The sequence below is a fragment of the Embiotoca jacksoni genome, unplaced genomic scaffold (assembly GCF_022577435.1).
Source record: "Embiotoca jacksoni isolate LCO1_2020_lvr unplaced genomic scaffold, fEmbJac1.0.p SCAF_27, whole genome shotgun sequence".
NCBI classification, from domain to species: domain Eukaryota; kingdom Metazoa; phylum Chordata; class Actinopteri; family Embiotocidae; genus Embiotoca; species Embiotoca jacksoni.
Genome location: NW_027185378.1, coordinates 4,039,262 through 4,060,157, shown reverse-complemented (window position 1 = coordinate 4,060,157; position 20,896 = coordinate 4,039,262). Strand labels below are relative to the sequence as shown.

Here is a 20,896-nt window from a genome sequence, read left to right as displayed (position 1 = left end):
TCAGTCCAGTGATTTTTTTAAATTAATGTCATTTGCATCCTTCCATTTAAGGAACTTGATCAAAGGAGTAAACAAAAACCAGCTGACGTTCAGTCCTCTGATGTCCTTCATGGTAATCTGGAGACAAAGACTTCTGTGGTGGCACCATCACGAAAAAACAAGCGCTCACCTGAGAAAAAGTCACCAGTGAAATTTCAGCAAAAAATTTCTTTAACAGAAAAGTCAACATCTTTTGAGGACGAATCGTCAGTTCCTGATGAGGACATACAAGCAGAGGTTAAAACTCAAAAGCCCGTCATGACAGTTTTCATGGAAGATTCAAGAATTTATGTTACAGATCCTTCTACAGCACAAAGTCACAGTACTTCTCAAGAAGCACAGTTCAATGTAAAGCTAGGTATTACAGCTAAACCTGCTGTTGAAGAACCTACAGTGATCAACAAGGTCATTAACCAGTCTGCTCCTGTTGTTAGTGAAGAAACTACACTTGTACCCCCCAGGAGAAAGTCCAAGACTTCAGCCACTGAAACAGAGACTGCACAGGCTAAAGGGGAGTCTGAAATGGTGAAAACTGTTACTACTCAAGGTTTACCCACGAATCAAACAGGAACTGTGGTGGAAGAAACAACACAAATAGCAACCATTATTCCAGCTGTATCTGAATCTTTCACTGCTGTCCCAGGAACAACTGATGGGGCAGATGAACTCACCAGCAAAGTGCACGAGACCCTGAAATCCTCCATTATGAAGTCAGTCGTTGAGCAAGCTCAGATTACTGATGCCAAATCTGAACAGATCAAGGACGACTCTGGGAATCTCAGGTCACTCCTAACTTCAAAGCCTGAGCCATCTCCAACAATGCCAACCAGGAGAAAGTCAAAGAGTACCGAACCTACCGCAACTTCCCAGCAAGTTGTTGAAGTTGAAGATAATGACGAAGGACCTTACAACCCGGAGTCTTTCTCAACTCTGCAGGTGCAAACAGAAACAACTGAAACCGTTGCTGTGAAAGAAAGTAAACTTTCTCCAACCAAAAGAATATCAAAAGGTTCAAAGCCTTCCCCAGAACATACCACAAAGGAGGTTGCAGAAAACAAGCAAGAGCCAGGTAATCAGAAGCCACCAATAAGTTCTGTAGAACAAACTGAAATGGTTGTGAAAGAAAGTAAAGTTGTACCAGCCAGGAGGAAGTCAAAGAGTCTTGAAGATTCCACTGTTCCAGAGGCAGTGCTCGTTAAAACTATTGGTGTGGAAAAAAGTCCGTTTCTACCACCCAAGAGAAAGACAAAGAGTTCAGAACTTCATCTTGCTGACACCGAAGCACCTGAGACAAAGGAAGATCCAGAGGGTCAGAAATCTCCTTTGAGCGTCGATCCCCAGAATAAAAGTTTTGTGGCCGAAGAAAAAAAACTTGTACCAACCAGAAGAAAGTCAAAAAACGGTGAGCCCTCTACAACTTCTGAGATAGTCGTTACCCATGTTAGATCAACAGATGTGGAGCCTGAACAAAGCAAGAAAGAACAAAAGTCTTCAAGTCCAGATGTGGTCACAGGACCAAGTGAAAGCACTGTTGTGGAAAAAGGTAAGCTTTCACCAACGAGAAGAAAGTCAAAGGTTCTGGAACATTCTGACAAAGAGCAAACACCGGGCATTGAAAAACCTGACAGTCAAACAGCTAAAGCTGTGGTGGTAGAGGTTACAGCAAAAAGGAGGAAGTCAAAAGAAGGCCCTGATAGTCAGAAGCCACCTTCAACCCCAGAGGTGTTCGCAAAAACAACTGAGATTACTGTTGTAGAACAAGGAATGCTTTCGCCAACCACAAGAAAGTCAAAGGGTCTTAAACTTTCCCCAGAACACTCTTCAAAGACCAAGGAAGAACCTGATGGTCAGACTTCACCTTCAACTCCAGAGGTGGTCAGAGCAACAACTGAGAGTACTGTTGTAGAACAAGGAACGCTTTCACCAACCACAAGAAAGTCAAAGGGTCTAAAACTTTCCCCAGAACTTTCTTCAAAGACCAAGGAAGAACCTGATGGTCAGACTTCACCTTCAACTCCAGAGGTGGTCAGAGCAACAACTGAGAGTACTGTTGTAGAAGAAAGAACGCTTTCGCCGACCACAAGAAAGTCAAAGGGTCTTAAACTTTCCCCAGAACACTCTTCAAAGACCAAGGAAGAACCTGATGGTCAGACTTCACCTTCAACTCCAGAGGTAGTCAGAGCAACAACTGAGAGTACTGTTGTAGAAGAAAGAACACTTTCGCCAACCACAAGAAAGTCAAAGGGTCTTAAACTTTCCCCAGAACACTCTTCAAAGACCAAGGAAGAACCTGATGGTCAGACTTCACCTTCAACTCCAGATGTGGTCAGAGCAACAACTGAGAGTACTGTTGTAGAACAAGGAACGCTTTCACCAACCACAAGAAAGTCAAAGGGTCTAAAACTTTCCCCAGAACTTTCTTCAAAGACCAAGGAAGAACCTGATGGTCAGACTTCACCTTCAACTCCAGAGGTAGTCAGAGCAACAACTGAGAATACTGTTGTAGAACAAGGAATGCTTTCGCCAACCACAAGAAAGTCAAAGGGTCTAAAACTTTCCCCAGAACTTTCTTCAAAGACCAAGGAAGAACCTGATGGTCAGACTTCACCTTCAACTCCAGAGGTGGTCAGAGCAACAACTGAGAGTACTGTTGTAGAAGAAAGAACGCTTTCGCCGACCACAAGAAAGTCAAAGGGTCTAAAACTTTCCCCAGAACTCTCTTCAAAGACCAAGGAAGAACCTGATGGTCAGACTTCACCTTCAACTCCAGAGGTAGTCAGAGCAACAACTGAGAGTACTGTTGTAGAACAAGGAACGCTTTCACCAACCACAAGAAAGTCAAAGGGTCTTAAACTTTCCCCAGAACTCTCTTCAAAGACCAAGGAAGAACATGATGGTCAGACTTCACCTTCAACTCCAGAGGTGGTCAGAGCAACAACTAAGAGTACTGTTGTAGAAGAAAGAATGCTTTCGCCGACCAAAAGAACGTCAAAGGGTCTTAAACTTTCCCCAGAACTTTCTTCAAAGACCAAGGAAGAACCTGATGGTCAGACTTCACCTTCAACTCCAGAGGTGGTCAGAGCAACAACTGAGAGTACTGTTGTAGAAGAAAGAACGCTTTCGCCGACCACAAGAAAGTCAAAGGGTCTTAAACTTTCCCCAGAACACTCTTCAAAGATCAAGGAAGAACCTGATGGTCAGACTTCACCTTCAACTCCAGAGGTAGTCAGAGCAACAACTGAGAGTACTGTTGTAGAACAAGGAACGCTTTCACCAACCACAAGAAAGTCAAAGGGTCTTAAACTTTCCCCAGAACTCTCTTCAAAGACCAAGGAAGAACCTGATGGTCAGACTTCACCTTCAACTCCAGAGGTAGTCAGAGCAACAACTGAGAGTACTGTTGTAGAACAAGGAACGCTTTCACCAACCACAAGAAAGTCAAAGGGTCTTAAACTTTCCCCAGAACTCTCTTCAAAGACCAAGGAAGAACATGATGGTCAGACTTCACCTTCAACTCCAGAGGTGGTCAGAGCAACAACTAAGAGTACTGTTGTAGAAGAAAGAATGCTTTCGCCGACCAAAAGAACGTCAAAGGGTCTTAAACTTTCCCCAGAACTTTCTTCAAAGACCAAGGAAGAACCTGATGGTCAGACTTCACCTTCAACTCCAGAGGTGGTCAGAGCAACAACTGAGAGTACTGTTGTAGAAGAAAGAACGCTTTCGCCGACCACAAGAAAGTCAAAGGGTCTTAAACTTTCCCCAGAACACTCTTCAAAGATCAAGGAAGAACCTGATGGTCAGACTTCACCTTCAACTCCAGAGGTAGTCAGAGCAACAACTGAGAGTACTGTTGTAGAACAAGGAACGCTTTCACCAACCACAAGAAAGTCAAAGGGTCTTAAACTTTCCCCAGAACTCTCTTCAAAGACCAAGGAAGAACATGATGGTCAGACTTCACTTTCAACTCCAGAGGTGGTCAGAGCAACAACTGAGAGTACTGTTGTAGAACAAGGAACGCTTTCGCCGACCAAAAGAAAGTCAAAGGGTCTTAAACTTTCCCCAGAACACTCTTCAAAGACCAAGGAAGAACCTGATGGTCAGACTTCACCTTCAACTCCAGAGGTGGTCAGAGCAACAACTGAGAGTACTGTTGTAGAACAAGGAACGCTTTCGCCAACCACAAGAAAGTCAAAGGGTCTAAAACTTTCCCCAGAACTCTCTTCAAAGACCAAGGAAGAACCTGATGGTCAGACTTCACCTTCAACTCCAGAGGTAGTCAGAGCAACAACTGAGAGTACTGTTGTAGAACAAGGAACGCTTTCGCCAACCACAAGAATGTCAAAGGGTCTAAAACTTTCCCCAGAACTTTCTTCAAAAACCAAGGAAGAACCTGATGGTCAGACTTCACCTTCAACTCCAGAGGTGGTCAGAGCAACAACTGAGAGTACTGTTGTAGAAGAAAGAACGCTTTCGCCGACCACAAGAAAGTCAAAGGGTCTTAAACTTTCCCCAGAACACTCTTCAAAGACCAAGGAAGAACCTGATGGTCGGACTTCACCTTCAACTCCAGAGGTGGTCAGAGCAACAACTGAGAGTACAGTTGTAGAAGAAAGAACGCTTTCGCCGACCACAAGAAAGTCAAAGGGTCTTAAACTTTCCCCAGAACTCTCTTCAAAGACCAAGGAAGAACCTGATGGTCAGACTTCACCTTCAACTCCAGAGGTAGTCAGAGCAACAACTGAGAGTACTGTTGTAGAACAAGGAATGCTTTCGCCGACCACAAGAAAGTCAAAGGGTCTAAAACTTTCCCCAGAACTTTCTTCAAAGACCAAGGAAGAACCTGATGGTCAGACTTCACCTTCAACTCCAGAGGTGGTCAGAGCAACAACTGAGAGTACTGTTGTAGAACAAGGAACGCTTTCGCCAACCACAAGAAAGTCAAAGGGTCTAAAACTTTCCCCAGAACTCTCTTCAAAGACCAAGGAAGAACCTGATGGTCAGACTTCACCTTCAACTCCAGAGGTAGTCAGAGCAACAACTGAGAGTACTGTTGTAGAACAAGGAACGCTTTCACCAACCACAAGAAAGTCAAAGGGTCTTAAACTTTCCCCAGAACTCTCTTCAAAGACCAAGGAAGAACATGATGGTCAGACTTCACCTTCAACTCCAGAGGTGGTCAGAGCAACAACTAAGAGTACTGTTGTAGAAGAAAGAATGCTTTCGCCGACCAAAAGAACGTCAAAGGGTCTAAAACTTTCCCCAGAACTTTCTTCAAAAACCAAGGAAGAACCTGATGGTCAGACTTCACTTTCAACTCCAGAGGTGGTCAGAGCAACAACTGAGAGTACTGTTGTAGAAGAAAGAACGCTTTCGCCGACCACAAGAAAGTCAAAGGGTCTTAAACTTTCCCCAGAACACTCTTCAAAGACCAAGGAAGAACCTGATGGTCGGACTTCACCTTCAACTCCAGAGGTGGTCAGAGCAACAACTGAGAGTACAGTTGTAGAAGAAAGAACGCTTTCGCCGACCACAAGAAAGTCAAAGGGTCTTAAACTTTCCCCAGAACTCTCTTCAAAGACCAAGGAAGAACCTGATGGTCAGACTTCACCTTCAACTCCAGAGGTACTCAGAGCAACAACTGAGAGTACTGTTGTAGAACAAGGAATGCTTTCGCCGACCACAAGAAAGTCAAAGGGTCTAAAACTTTCCCCAGAACTTTCTTCAAAGACCAAGGAAGAACATGATGGTCAGACTTCACCTTCAACTCCAGAGGTGGTCAGAGCAACAACTGAGAGTACTGTTGTAGAACAAGGAACACTTTCGCCGACCAAAAATAAGTCAAAGGGTCTAAAACTTTCCCCAGAACTTTCTTCAAAGACCAAGGAAGAACCTGATTGTCAGACTTCACCTTCAACTCCAGAGGTGGTCAGAGCAACAACTGAGAGTACTGTTGTAGAACAAGGAACACTTTCGCCAACCACAAGAAAGTCAAAGGGTCTTAAACTTTCCCCAGAACTCTCTTCAAAGACCAAGGAAGAACCTGATGGTCAGACTTCACCTTCAACTCCAGAGGTGGTCAGAGCAACAACTGAGAGTACAGTTGTAGAAGAAAGAACGCTTTCGTCGACCACAAGAAAGTCAAAGGGTCTTAAACTTTCCCCAGAACTTTCTTCAAAGACCAAGGAAGAACCTGATGGTCAGACTTCACCTTCAACTCCAGAGGTGGTCAGAGCAACAACTGAGAGTACGGTTGTAGAAGAAAGAACGCTTTCGCCGACCACAAGAAAGTCAAAGGGTCTTAAACTTTCCCCAGAACACTCTTCAAAGACCAAGGAAGAACCTGATGGTCAGGCTTCACCTCCAACTCCAGAGGTGGTCAGAGCAACAACTGAGAGTACTGTTGTAGAAGAACGAACGCTTTCGCCGACCACAAGAAAGTCAAAGGGTCTAAAACTTTCCCCAGAACTTTCTTCAAAGACCAAGGAAGAACTTGATGGTCAGACTTCACCTTCAACTCCAGAGGTGGTCAGAGCAACAACTGAGAGTACTGTTGTAGAAGAAAGAACACTTTCGCCAACCACAAGAAAGTCAAAGGGTCTTAAACTTTCCCCAGAACACTCTTCAAAGACCAAGGAAGAACCTGATGGTCAGACTTCACCTTCAACTCCAGAGGTGGTCAAAGCAACAACTGAGAGTACTGTTGTAGAACAAGGAACGCTTTCGCCAACCACAAGAAAGTCAAAGGGTCTAAAACTTTCCCCAGAACTTTCTTCAAAGACCAAGGAAGAACCTGATGGTCAGACTTCACCTTCAACTCCAGAGGTAGTCAGAGCAACAACTGAGAGTACTGTTGTAGAACAAGGAACGCTTTCACCAACCACAAGAAAGTCAAAGGGTCTTAAACTTTCCCCAGAACTCTCTTCAAAGACCAAGGAAGAACATGATGGTCAGACTTCACCTTCAACTCCAGAGGTGGTCAGAGCAACAACTAAGAGTACTGTTGTAGAAGAAAGAATGCTTTCGCCGACCAAAAGAACGTCAAAGGGTCTTAAACTTTCCCCAGAACTTTCTTCAAAGACCAAGGAAGAACCTGATGGTCAGACTTCACCTTCAACTCCAGAGGTGGTCAGAGCAACAACTGAGAGTACTGTTGTAGAAGAAAGAACGCTTTCGCCGACCACAAGAAAGTCAAAGGGTCTAAAACTTTCCCCAGAACTCTCTTCAAAGACCAAGGAAGAACCTGATGGTCAGACTTCACCTTCAACTCCAGAGGTAGTCAGAGCAACAACTGAGAGTACTGTTGTAGAACAAGGAACGCTTTCACCAACCACAAGAAAGTCAAAGGGTCTTAAACTTTCCCCAGAACTCTCTTCAAAGACCAAGGAAGAACATGATGGTCAGACTTCACTTTCAACTCCAGAGGTGGTCAGAGCAACAACTGAGAGTACTGTTGTAGAAGAAAGAACGCTTTCGCCGACCAAAAGAAAGTCAAAGGGTCTTAAACTTTCCCCAGAACACTCTTCAAAGACCAAGGAAGAACCTGATGGTCAGACTTCACCTTCAACTCCAGAGGTGGTCAGAGCAACAACTGAGATTACAGTTGTAGAAGAAAGAACGCTTTCGCCGACCACAAGAAAGTCAAAGGGTCTTAAACTTTCCCCAGAACACTCTTCAAAGACCAAGGAAGAACCTGATGGTCAGACTTCACCTTCAACTCCAGAGGTGGTCAAAGCAACAACTGAGAGTACTGTTGTAGAACAAGGAACGCTTTCGCCAACCACAAGAAAGTCAAAGGGTCTAAAACTTTCCCCAGAACTTTCTTCAAAGACCAAGGAAGAACCTGATGGTCAGACTTCACCTTCAACTCCAGATGTGGTCAGAGCAACAACTGAGAGTTCTGTTGTAGAAGAAAGAACGCTTTCGCCGACCACAAGAAAGTCAAAGGGTCTTAAACTTTCCCCAGAACACTCTTCAAAGACCAAGGAAGAACCTGATGGTCAGACTTCACCTTCAACTCCAGAGGTAGTCAGAGCAACAACTGAGAGTACTGTTGTAGAACAAGGAACGCTTTCACCAACCACAAGAAAGTCAAAGGGTCTAAAACTTTCCCCAGAACTCTCTTCAAAGACCAAGGAAGAACATGATGGTCAGACTTCACTTTCAACTCCAGAGGTGGTCAGAGCAACAACTGAGAGTACTGTTGTAGAACAAGGAACGCTTTCGCCAACCACAAGAATGTCAAAGGGTCTAAAACTTTCCCCAGAACTTTCTTCAAAGACCAAGGAAGAACCTGATGGTCAGACTTCACCTTCAACTCCAGAGGTGGTCAGAGCAACAACTGAGAGTACTGTTGTAGAAGAAAGAACGCTTTCGCCGACCACAAGAAAGTCAAAGGGTCTTAAACTTTCCCCAGAAGCTGCTATCATGGATTTGACTGAGATTAAGAATGAATCTGATTCACTGAATTTCAGTTCACAAACTGGAGTTACTGCTTTGGAAAAAACTGAACTCACACCTGCCGAGAGGAAGTCAAAGAGTCTTTTAGAGTCTAAGGAAACTAAGAGAGAACCTCAAAAAAGGAGAGAACCAAAGAGTCCAGAGGTTTCTAAAACTTCACAAACATTTGATCTCCCAAAAATCACTGCTCGTATGGAACCGGAGCAAATTAAGAAAGAGTCTGAGAGTCCAAAGATTGCCATTTCTGCAGGGGCCATGCCTACTCTAGAAACGTCCTCACAACAGATACAAGAACTATGGACCAAACGTACAACTACTGTCGAGGACGCCGATCCAGCTTGTGAGAAGATTGCTGCTCAGGTTGGTGACATTGATGACAGTCAAGTAAAAGAAGTGGCCAAGGTTGTTCTTGACCTTGTCTTTTCTGAGGTTTTCGCTCAGTTACGGGAACCTGAATACGGATCAGAAAGAGACTTGGGCACAGCCCCTCAGTCACAGCCACCTCTTTCATCCAGCGCTGCAGACATGCCACACGGAGCAGACTACATTGACAAGTTATGGAAAGACTCACCAGAGATTCAGAAGAGGTATCTGGTCCTCGATCTGCCCGATACTGGAGTCACCCAGATTTGTGAGATGAGGCCAAATGCGGAGACTCTTGATTCCACTCAACCTACCCCTGCTGTTTTAGCAGTGGCACGGCCTCATGAGGCAGAGACAGAAATAAGACCATCAGAAGATTATGATGTCCAGGAAGAGCAAACTAAAGTGTCAACACATGTCATGCAGGATTCCTCAGAGAGCCAGCATAAGGAATGTCTTGAACCTAAAGTGCACATTTTACAACTAGATATACCGACTAGTCCAAAAGAGAATGAAAACACATCTGTCACACTAGAGAATAAGCCAAGGGTAGATAACGTCGAAACAAGCATCCAGAGTAAAAATGTTCAAAAAAGCCCCACTGGAGTGCAAGACGATGTCACTCAAAGAGACTCTGCTCAACCAACCCTTCATCCTGCTTCCAAAGCACTGCTCCAGGAGACTGAATTTTTAGAAGTAAGTGTATGTGAGGAAGATATGCTGAAACCAAGCCAAACTGACACTCAGACCAAAGTGATGAAAGAACACAGCGTCCAAGATCCAACATGTTGCATGGACACTGTAAATAAAAGCCTGGGTGAAAAGTCTGTTACCATAGAGAAAATCCACATGGGGCCTGAAGAATACATACAAATCAGTGCAGAAGAGTGTGAAAACACTTCTGTCACAAGAGCAAAAGAGCCAAGGATGGATGTTGTTCAGACCAGAAGAGAGGCAGAAAACAAAGATAAGATGACTGCTGACGTCAGGCCAGAGAAAGGTGCAGTTGAGATGACTATAAAGATGCAAGCAAGCGATACGGAATGTGAAGACGATGTGGCAAAAAGGGACTCTGCCCAACCCACCTCTCTTGTTTCTGAATCATTACGATCACATGACGCAAAGTTTATAGAAATGAGCTGGCATGAGCGGGACGTAGAAAACCCAAGCCAAACTGAAACTACAATGGAGATACTGAAAACCACGCAGGTCAGACCTACAGGGGGCAAGGAACATGAGGTCCAAGACGAGCATCCTAAAATGTTAAGACATGGAGAGGATGATGTACCCAAGAGCCAGGATGAAAAGTCTGTTGGAGTGGAGGAAAGCCAGATGGAGCCCGAAGTGCTTGTTTTACAGCTTGATATAGCGACCAGTCGTGAGGACCGTGAAAACACTTTAGTCATGATAACAAAAGAACAAGGAGTAGATATTAATCAAACAAGTATCCACTGCGAAAACGTGACAGAAAATCAAGGCCGGACTTCTGCTGATGGTCAACCAGAAAAGACTGTAGTAGTGATGACCAGGGTTGAAGTGAATGTCAAGGAACATGGTGCCCAAGAATTTGTTGAAATCAGCGTATCTGAACAAGGCATGGTGGAACCAAACCAGGAACCCAACAAGATGACACTGGAAAGACCTGAAGAGGTCAAACATTCTGGTGTTCAAGAAAAACATTCCACGGTGGTGACACATGACAAACAGGATGTATCGAAGAGTTTATATGAACACTGTGTTGAAATGACAGAAATCCACACGAGTGCAAATGATTACAAAACTGTCAAAACAGAAAAGGAACCAGAGATGAAATCAAGTATCCAGATTGAAGCTGTTAAAGAAAGCAAAGATGTGACTTCCATCGATGTTCAGCCTGACAAGTCTGCAACTAAGACGAAGGTAGTTGTGCAGCAGAGCTTTACTGAGTTCCTATCTGAACCCACTGTGGTCCCTAAAGGTCAAATGGACAAACTAATGGCAGATGCAACAGGAGAGAAAGAAGAGCAACAGAAGGAGAAGAAGACCATTCAGAGGGAAGAAAGAGAAATGAACATCAGTGAAGAACCACCACTCCAAATGAGCACAACCACCACAAGCAGCAAAGTGAGGTTTCAGAGTGGGGATTTGCCACAGGTACGTCATGAAAAGAAAATTATGTGAATTTTGAACTCAAAATGAGAATGGTTCATTTTTCCTAATCTGCAGTATGTCTCGAGAGAAAAATTACAAGCTCTATTGTACTGGAACCTGAAAAAGAAGCTAATATTACATTTTCAGATGAAAGTAGACAGAGAGAAAGATATATTTTTTTTCTGCCTCCAGGGAAGTCATATGTTTGCATCCCCTATTATGCTCAATCTCCTGCTTATACTTGTTAGCACATGCTCCCTGACATTCTTTAGAGGGGGATGGATGATTGGTCAATTTACATCAAGGACAAACGGTCTAGATATGGCTGCATTTTATTAGCATTACATGCAGAGCAAAGGCCTGAGATAGTTATGCCTTTGCTGCAGAAGGTTTCAGTGCCTCAAGGTAGGAATGTGAGCTAACTCGTACGTCATACCATGAACGTATAACTCACAGGGAGTAACACTTGATGCAAGAGATGTAAAACTGCAGTTTTGTGTTTACATTAGGAGCAGGTGTTCAGTGCTGACAGGATTTCCCCAACATCACTTCAGGCGGTTCAGAAGTCATCACATCAGATTAGCTTTGGTGAAGTAACTCGTTTGGAGGAATCGTCCTCTCAGGAAAACAAAGCTGAAGCAAATGTCGTGAAGACCGAGAAGCTCGACCTGGAGGGACAAGAAGAATCCGCCATGAGGAACATCTTCACAGAGATACAGCAACTCGCAGGGACGGGACCCAATGGTGAACTCATTGAGGTATTGTTAGAATACTGTCTGACATCGTGTTTGTTTCTGATATCACCGATAGAAGTCGCCTCAGAAACTGTCAACTCTTACATGTTGAGGCTTTAAATGACACTTTATAAAAATAATGCTCTAATGAGCTGTCAAAAATTCAAACCAATTTTATTTAAATGGGGCCAAAATTATAATGTACAGTGTATCATCTAAAGTCCAACTCTACAGTACTATAGAGAGAAACTCAAGATTTCCCAAAGACCTCAACATTGGTGAGGAAAAACTCCCATGATTCCTAGCACACTCCATTATATAGTAATACATGCACAGTAAATTGTCAACAGTGTAGCATACATTTTTCAATGCAGAGAATGACAATAGTTTTAGAGCATTTCTGACTTTTAAAAGGATACATGACACAAAATAACATGTTTATTTCTTACACAGGCCTAAATAGGATGAAAAGACTAAAGCTTGGACATTAGCAAATCAGGTTTTGGTCCTCAAACTGCTTAAGACTTATGTCTCTGATGTGTGTCTTCGTCTCAAGGCTAAACCACTGGAGGATGCTCCAGAGGCTCTGATTACTTCCACCAGTGATTTGGAGGGTCGTCTAAGCAGACTGGTATCTAAAATCCTGAGCTGCAAGAACAGCCCGGCTGAGCTGAGCCCGGCAGCCATTGCCCGGCAGGTGGAGGAGATTCAGGTGAGGTTATACGCTGCATGACTCATTACAGAAATGTCAGTGATTTTATAGAAGCTGATTGATTTCTGTACCAGCCTGTTCCAAAGGTGGTAATAAAAAAAAAAAAAAAAAACAAGAACACATTTGCCCTTTTGTTTGCAAACTGAAATATACCTCTCATAAAAAAGTACTTGTATTGAGTAATGAATCGATAAGTCAATAAACATAACGTTTGCAAGTACTAAGTACAAGCTTTGATTAAATGTGTGTTTACTTTGAATTTCCGGGTGCAGGAGTGCAGAGAAGTCGCCCAGGCTCAAGCGTCAATGCTCTCTCAGTTGCGAGAAGGTGCTGCTGAGAACAGAGATGCTCTGGAGGAGGTGGAGGACCAGTGGAGCACCGCTGCTCAGGATGCAGCCGCTGTCATCCAGAGTAAAGAGGCGCAGATGCAGCTGGTGACGGATTACTGCCAACTGCTCCAAAGAGCCAAGGCCACATCGGAGAGACTGACAGCAGAACTGGACGCAGTGAAAACGTGAGTTCCCTCTCAGTCGGACCACTCGTTCCACAAAACACATCCCATACTGATGTGTTGTACCTCGTTTCCCTCCCTCAGAGAACAGTGGTTATGTGCATAACCTCCAGTTTTCATCTCATGGTTTTCTTCTAAGTTAAAATACTAAAGTCAGAGTCTCTTTGCTCATTTATATTCATCTTCCTTCATCTGGAAAACACATTTTCACTTCGATACTTCTTACTTTTAGAGCCAAAGAGAGGCAGAGCCTAGAAGAACAGGAGGTTTAAAGCTTTTAAAAACATTTTCATATTGTTACTGAATGTATCATACATTTCCAAAGAGATGAGAAGAGTTGTGGATTGACATCTCATATCTATGTCTTGTACAGTCTGTTGCAACAACCATGTTACCAAGCAGTTGATGTGTGGACTCATTTTCCTTTTAGGTCGCCACAGGAGAGCAGCTCCCAGGAGGCCGAGCGACTCTCATCACTACAGAGAAGTATGGAGGAGAACAGAACCGTACTTGGAGAGTTGCTTGTGACCCAAACAAAGCTGCTTCCCCATCTCAGTTGGTCTCAGCGAGCAGCTGCACAGGCTGAGCTTAAAGACCTACAAGAAAAATGGAGAGCCATGGAAAAAACATTGGAGAGCACCCTCCACCGCACAAACGCCCATTCTCACAGGAACGGCAGTCTTCTGGCAGAGCTATCAGGTCTGCAGGAACACTTGGAGACAATTAGCAAAGACATTGAAGCCAAATCTCAAACTCAGTGGAATTGCAAGAAGGTGCAGCAGCTGATGGAGGCGAACGCTGAGGTTAAAGCAGCCCAGCAGCAATTCCTCCATTTACAGCAGCTGTCGGAAGCTCTGGTCCTCAGCTCACGGTGGGAGATGGAAACAAAGGAGATACATGACGGGCTCCAGAGAGTCAAAGACAAACTTTCCCACACAGAGGAACTAGTGTCTTCCCAAACTCAGAACAGCAGCAACCCTATCATGGAGAAAATCATTGTGGTGATGAGGGACGGCCTCGCCTGGGCCAAGCAGACAGAGAGCGAGATCGAGGGCTGGAGGAAGAGGGTAGCTCTCCTCCCCGAAGACGTTCACCGGCAGCTCAGAGATCTGAAGAAGCTGCAGTCCGAGGTGATGGCCAAACAGGGGCAGCTGGAGTCCCTGGTGGAGGAGGTGACCGAGCTCCTTCCGCAACTGGACCAGGCTGAGGAGGTGCCCATGGTGCACGCCTCTCTGCAATGCCTTGAAGAACTCTCAAAGTCCACCACTGAGAAGCTGTCCAAGGCTGTGAAAGAGATCGAGTCCGGGCTGCAGACCAGAGAGAAGCTATCAGAGCAGATTGCTGACCTAGATTCCTGGGCTGTGGCTCATCTGCAGAGAGAGGCATCGAGGAGTGCAGACAGTGAACTCAGGAGCCCGACTGAAGTGGACCGCAGAGGTCGCCAGATACAAGAAACCCTGGCTGAGGCTGAGAAGCAGGCCACCATCTGTGAGTCTCTTTTAATGAAGAGTAAAGACATCGCCTCTGAACTCAGCGTCGCAGAGAACTGTCAGCTTTACAACAAGCTGACCGACCTCCAGGAGGACATCAGAGCCATTAGCAGTTACGAGAAGGCCAACAAAAAGGAGCTGGACGAACTCATCCAGACTGGAGATTCGAGCAAGAAAAGCCTGGAGACTGTGGAAAAAAGCCTGAGGCAGATGTTGGTAGACCTGAGCAGATACAGGTTCCCCATCACAAGAGAGTCGCTGCAAACTCTGGACCCTTTCAGACACATGATTCTGGAGTACAAGTCTCAGGTTGACCTTCTGCAACCCTGGATCCCTAAGGAGAAGACAAGAGAACTGAACTCTGTCATTTCTGAACTTCACAGCAAGATGATCAGCCTGGAAGTGAAGGCCAGAGATCACGAGAGGTACCTGAACACGAGGCAGTGTGTGGAGGACCTCAGGGAGAACGTTCAGGCGCAGGTTCAACAGACCAAACAAGACAGCAGGGACCAGGTGGAGAAGTACACAATCTGTCAGACCCTTCTCGTCCAGTTTCCTCTGATGAAGGACTTGTGCGAGGAGGCTTCCTCCAAACTCCAGATGATCTCCGCCGACCTCTACCCATCGCAGCTGACCATAGAGCGACAGAGGCTCAAACAGAACGAGGAGAGCCTCGTCACCTGGGAGATGACAGTCTACAACAACCTCATCATCATCGAGTGGGACCTGCTGAAGGATCTGAACCTAGAATCGGAGAAGAAAGCTACTCAGGCCTTCCTCTGGAGAACCCAGCAAGAGCTTCAGGAAGTCCCCGTGCTGGAACCGAATGAAGCAAAGATTAACAAAGAATACCAGAGAATCGTGTCCTTGAAAAAGGTTGTAGAGTCAAGAACTAGAACACTGGAAGTTCTCGAGCAAAAGAAGGGAAACAAGCAAAGAAGTGGACCTCAAGAGCTCATCGACTTGAAGAATGCAGTCATCGGCAAATTTGACTCACAAATGGCAAGTTTTTGGGGGGTTTTGTTGGCTATTTATTAGTTTGAAAATGACTTTATGATTAATTTTAGACAATCACATGAAGGATTTATATTAATCCATTATAAAATTACAGCTGACAACTTGTAGACCTTAATTAATATGATTTATGCAAAACGGAAAATAATGACATGGCTCAGTTTGAAGATAACCGTTTGAAATAAGTTAGAATGAAATGCCTTTTTCTTATATTTTAGGAGAACATCTCCCAGGCCAGGGAGTCTTTGCGAAGCTACACCCGTGCTGTTAAAGAAGCGGTACAGTTCCTGAGGGAAGTCGAGGTCTCTCTGCTGCCACCGCAGGGCTCTGCTGGACCCTGCTGTGACAGCCTGGAGGAGACAGAGCGGGCTCTGACCTCACTGCAGCAGCAGTTCCAAACCCACGTGGAGCAGCTCCAAAAACAGGTCTCTCTGCATGCTTACCTGTCCCCACAGAAGGTGCAGGAGCTGCAGGAGAAGATTCTGAGCCAGCTCCTGGTGAGGATGTCCACTCTCCAGGCAAAGGGCCACGTACGTCTGGAGCGTCTCAGCAGGTACGAGGCTCGCAGACGAAGGGCTGATTCCTCTTCGCTAACACACGATATGGAAGCCAGTGTTTTATTGCATGTGCCAAGTAAAAACAAAAAAAATATCCGGAGTGACCTGCTTTTTATTAGTTTTGTTCCAAATAGCAACCGTCAACCACGTCATGTGCATTTTTACTGGTAGACTAGTAAACATATTTTGCACTGATAAGATCCAAATTCTGTATGAGTGTTACACACATATAATAAAATAATAGAGTAACACTAATACAAAAATAGTAGCACTTTCACTATAAATTTTTCTAGTTATTAATATTTTGCATTTATTTGTTAAATCCATAAATATGGGTCATGAATTATGTCACTTGGTGGAGCCTGCAAGACCAACATAATGTGTTCAGAATTTTTTGTGCACGTTATTAGAAGCAAAAAAAAAACCCTGTTTTTATTAGATATGAAAAGATCTCCATTTTTGTCTTTCAGGTGTACGGAACAGCAAATAAATCACACCAAGTGTCAAGACGAAATCATCCTGAGTGTGAAGAGAGCCGAGAACAGGCTCTCGCAATTTATCTCTCAGAAAGTCACCTGTCTCGCAGACTGCGCTGACCAGGATGCAAAGCTCAGTGTACGTATAAGGTCCCAGCGTCTCATATGTTCCCCCTGGTGAATTAAAATTACGTCTATCATGAGTGTCCCTCTCCACCAAACCAAATTATTTTGATTGACATGTCCCTCTGTCGTTCAGGCTCTATCGGAGGAGACGGAGTCCCTGCTGAGGCGTCTGGAGGAGCTGAAGGAGCAGTGTCCGGAGCAGAGCTGTCGTGGAGGCAGGGAGGCCTCCGTGACCGCTATCTGGAGACGGGTGTCGAGACTACGTCGCTGCACACAGGGGCTGACGACACGCAGCACACAGAGAATCGTGGAATGGCGTGACATCACGAGCAGCGTAAGTAAATCATACAAACAAACTCATAAAAAAAAAAAAAAAAAAAAAAGCTAGATTTTTAGTGTTGCTCAGCTGAGGGGAGAGTTCAGACATTGTTGCACTACAGCCCTGAAAATATTATGGATCTTTCCTCACAGGTGGAGAAGGCCTCGGTTGTACTGGAGCAGGTGGAGGCGGAGCTTCCTGACGGATCCAGGGTGAAGGCGTCCACCGAGGAGCTGCAGGACCTGCTGCAGCCCTGGGAGCAGTATCAGGACAGACTGGACTGCGAACACCGAGCCCTGTCCGCGCTTGAACTGCGCGCTGCCAGGCTGCTGGGTGTCCCCTCCCACCTGGAGCAGGCTCCGCCCACCCCACTCTGTCAGCAGCTGCAGGCGATGCAGGACCGATACGGCAGGTAGGATGCTGTTAATGTGAAACGTATAACTTTATTTATGCTGCTGGGGCTGAAGATTTCTGGTAAAGATCTGTGAAAATTTTAAACTTGGTATTTGATTGCTATTAAATCACAATCTGCAAACATCCCAGACAATAAATAAATGTTAATTTGGAGACATTTGTGTGAAATCTAAGCAGCTCTTGATACTTTTTCCTATAACAAAAAAATCAACGTTGTTTTGGAGGAGGCAAGTATTCTTCAATTGACACTAAAAACTCAATTACCCATAAGCCCTCCGTTGACTGGACAAGCAAACGTTTCGAAGTGGGTCGGACACAGACTGCAGTTCCTCTGAGGTTTTAAATGCATTTACACTTAGTTCTTTAACTAACACGTTCCTCTAAATGTTGAATTAACTCGTGGATGTTTTCACTTTCATGGATATTGAAATTGTTAGATTACTGTTTAAATCGCTGGATGAATGCATTTTCCGCATTTTCACAGTGTGACGCAGCAGAGCAGGGAGGGTTTGTCGGCGGCCCGGTTCGAGCTGGAGGAGAGAGAAAAGGTTCGGGAGGAGCTGCAGGGCATCCGGGTTTGGATGGAGGCTGCAGAACGTCTTCTGCTTGAGATGGAGCAGACCAGCAGCACGCAGGAGCTACAGGTGAGACTCTCCTCTAAATTATTGTTCATCAGGGACACATCACACCTGAAGCTAGTTTTCTGTGGTTGTAAATTTCAAAGAAAACGTTCCGGGTTCCTTTATGGTAAATTAACAGTGCAGGTTTTGTCAAAAAAGAATACGTTTCCTCTGAAATGCTGTTGCTCTCATTGTGTTTTGGATACATTAATGGTGAAAAGTCATCTCTCACCATATGGAACATATTTTAACCATGAAACAACCTTTATTTTATCCTCATTTTTTTGTTTAATAGTAAATGAATTTCATATGATAAATCCAGCCAACTCATTATCGAAGAAAGTAAGCAACAGTTGAATTGAAGTATTTCTAATTAAGCTTGTGATTCCTTTGGTCCACTGAAAGACCTCTGGATGTCTCCGGACTCTTACTTTGGGACCGTCTGAACTAAACCCACACCAGTGTCTCATTCCCTGCTGGCCAGTGGAGTGGAAAATAATGATTCTCTAATGAGACGGGACAGTTTTGTCATCTGAGCTGAAAACACAATGATGCATTTGTACTCAGTGTAACATCATAGCTGCGGCTATTTTCTATTTTTGTAAAGAGGCACTTGTCCTCACAGTACGCTAGAAAAGTTACATTTAAACACAACTCAATGACTACACACTGAAAGTAATGGTAATATTGGGACTTAGTGTATCTTAAATATTATACAGGATAGAATGTGTAGTTTCAGTCTCAATCCAGGTGGTATTTTTTTGGTCTTAAAACATGAATCATTTAACAAGGCTTCTCTGGTCTGATTTAATGTTGAGAGTCGCAGGTTGTTGGTCGTGTTGCACAAGTGTCCAGTCGATATGAAACGTCTGAATCTAACCGTCGGCTTGGCTTCAGGCCAGAGTCTGCTTCGTGTTCACTTCTATCAACTCACCAACCCCTCAATCGCTCTGCCCTTTGTCCTAAAAACGTGAGCGGAGGGCCAACATCTCATCCACTCCAGATCTCTCTCCTCTCTCACTCGCTCACACACACACACACACACACACACACACACGCACACGCACACACTTTCCTCCCGCTTTCTCTCTGAAAGCCCCAAACAGCCCCCTTCCATCACTCCACGGTTCCCCAATTTCTCCCACCACCATCACCCCTCCTCTTGTACCAGACACCTTTTGTTCTGTGTTGTAAGTGGATCTTCCAGGTGGCCTTTGTAGCCAAGTCGTTTCATGAGCACACACACACACACAGAAACTTCTTCTTCTGTACTTGTGAGGACACTCATTGACATAATACCTTTCCCTCGGCCCCTAACTTCAATGTAAACCTCATTGTAAACCCCAAAACCAAATATTCACCTGTAAATATTCCTTTTAAAACATGGACCATTGTAAGAAGTGCCCTCTTTCCTCAAATGTACACTTTCCAAAATAATACTGATTTTCCAAAAAAGATTGTGTCTTCTGTAAAATGTCTAAATGTTCTGAATGGTCTTCACTTTCCAAAAATCTTCCTCCAACAATGTTTCTGATTTCTGAAAGCACAAATTGGTCCCCACAAAGATAGCTATGACGAACACACACTCAACAATTCGCACTCTCAACGGCCTGCTCTCTCATGCAAAGAAACCGTCTCCTCGTATACACACACACTCTCACACACGCACAAACACGCGCGCACACACACACACACACACACACACACACACACACACACACACACACACACACACACACACACAAGCTCAAGTTGCCAGTAGTGATAACAGGATGCACCTCCCTGTACAGCAGAGCATCGGACGCTTTCAGAGCCAGGTAGTCTCCTCTCTGCTCTCGCTCACATTTTCACAGATTTTCTTTCTTATGTTGGTTTTAATTGTAAAGTAGAAGCTTGTTGAGGTAAAAGATTTGTTCATTCTAACTATTGTGGAAATGAAGGACTTTGTTTGTTGAAAGCACTACAGGAGAGAGCTGACTGCTTAACAATGTGCTTCCAAGCAGTTTCTTTGGTGAGAGATGTAGATAAAATGATTGTTTTTTTCCCTAAATAGGATTTCTGCTGTTTAGAAATTTAAACAGTTCCACAAAAATTTTACCACTCTTGACAAAAATATTGCACATTTTGAGAGTGAAGTGTCCCTGAAAGTTTCGAAACAATCTGCTTGCAAGCTTTTTAATGAATGAGGAGTGAAAGGAAACAAACTAAATATTTGTTTATGAAAAATCATCGAGAAAATCTGTAGACTCTGTTTTTCTTTCCAGTATATTCTTATTTCTTAATTAGCTTTTTGTTTTAGTTGTCCGTTTTATTAACAAGATCTCTTCTCTCTGCTGTCAGGAGGTGTACAGCCAGCTGTGTACCCAGAAGGCTTTGCTGCAGCGCATCATGGAGAGCCTGAGGATGAAATACTCTCTGGTCCCGGTCGAGATCAACAGCACGATGCAGGAAGTCACAAAGTCACTGCATCAAGTGGAAGTAAAGGTACACAAGACCGACTTTGATAACTTAAAGCTGTGAATTTTATTGACCCTTTAGGGAAAATTGGTTTTGATCATTGATCATATTTGCTTCAACCTGTGAGGCAGTAAACACATTTTTGCATTTATTAGCGTACACAGGAAGAAGAAAGATCATTGATAAACGGGTGGCTGCGAAAAAAATAATAAATTCAAGAACTCTCTCCTGCTGTAATCGTTGCTGTTTTGTTTGTGATCGTCCGTCAGGTGGGAGAGGCAGTGGAGAAGAGCGGTCCAGTCCACAGGCTGGGTGCGCGGCTGTCTGAGATCCAGGCCGGCCTGAGATCAGTTCAGAACAGACTGGAGCGGAGAAGCCCAAATGTGACTGAAGCAAAGGTCACTCAGAAGGTGGGTAGTGACGGGGGAGGTTGGCCTGCCTGGGTTATTATCGCTTTATCTTCCTGAAGACGGTAGA

At 44.5% G+C, this 20,896-nt stretch overlaps 1 protein-coding gene across 1 annotated transcript in view; it reads left to right on the top strand.

The window, feature by feature from the left end:
• Positions 1–20,896, top strand: part of LOC138204912 (uncharacterized) — a 124,763-nt gene that overhangs the window by 43,203 nt on the left and 60,664 nt on the right. The window contains 12 exon segments of the mRNA XM_069160455.1: positions 52–10,992; positions 11,499–11,747; positions 12,280–12,435; positions 12,708–12,949; positions 13,377–15,438; positions 15,669–16,003; positions 16,478–16,622; positions 16,743–16,943; positions 17,081–17,340; positions 17,827–17,986; positions 20,303–20,446; positions 20,689–20,829. Coding sequence (XP_069016556.1) covers positions 52–10,992; positions 11,499–11,747; positions 12,280–12,435; positions 12,708–12,949; positions 13,377–15,438; positions 15,669–16,003; positions 16,478–16,622; positions 16,743–16,943; positions 17,081–17,340; positions 17,827–17,986; positions 20,303–20,446; positions 20,689–20,829 — 15,036 coding nt within the window.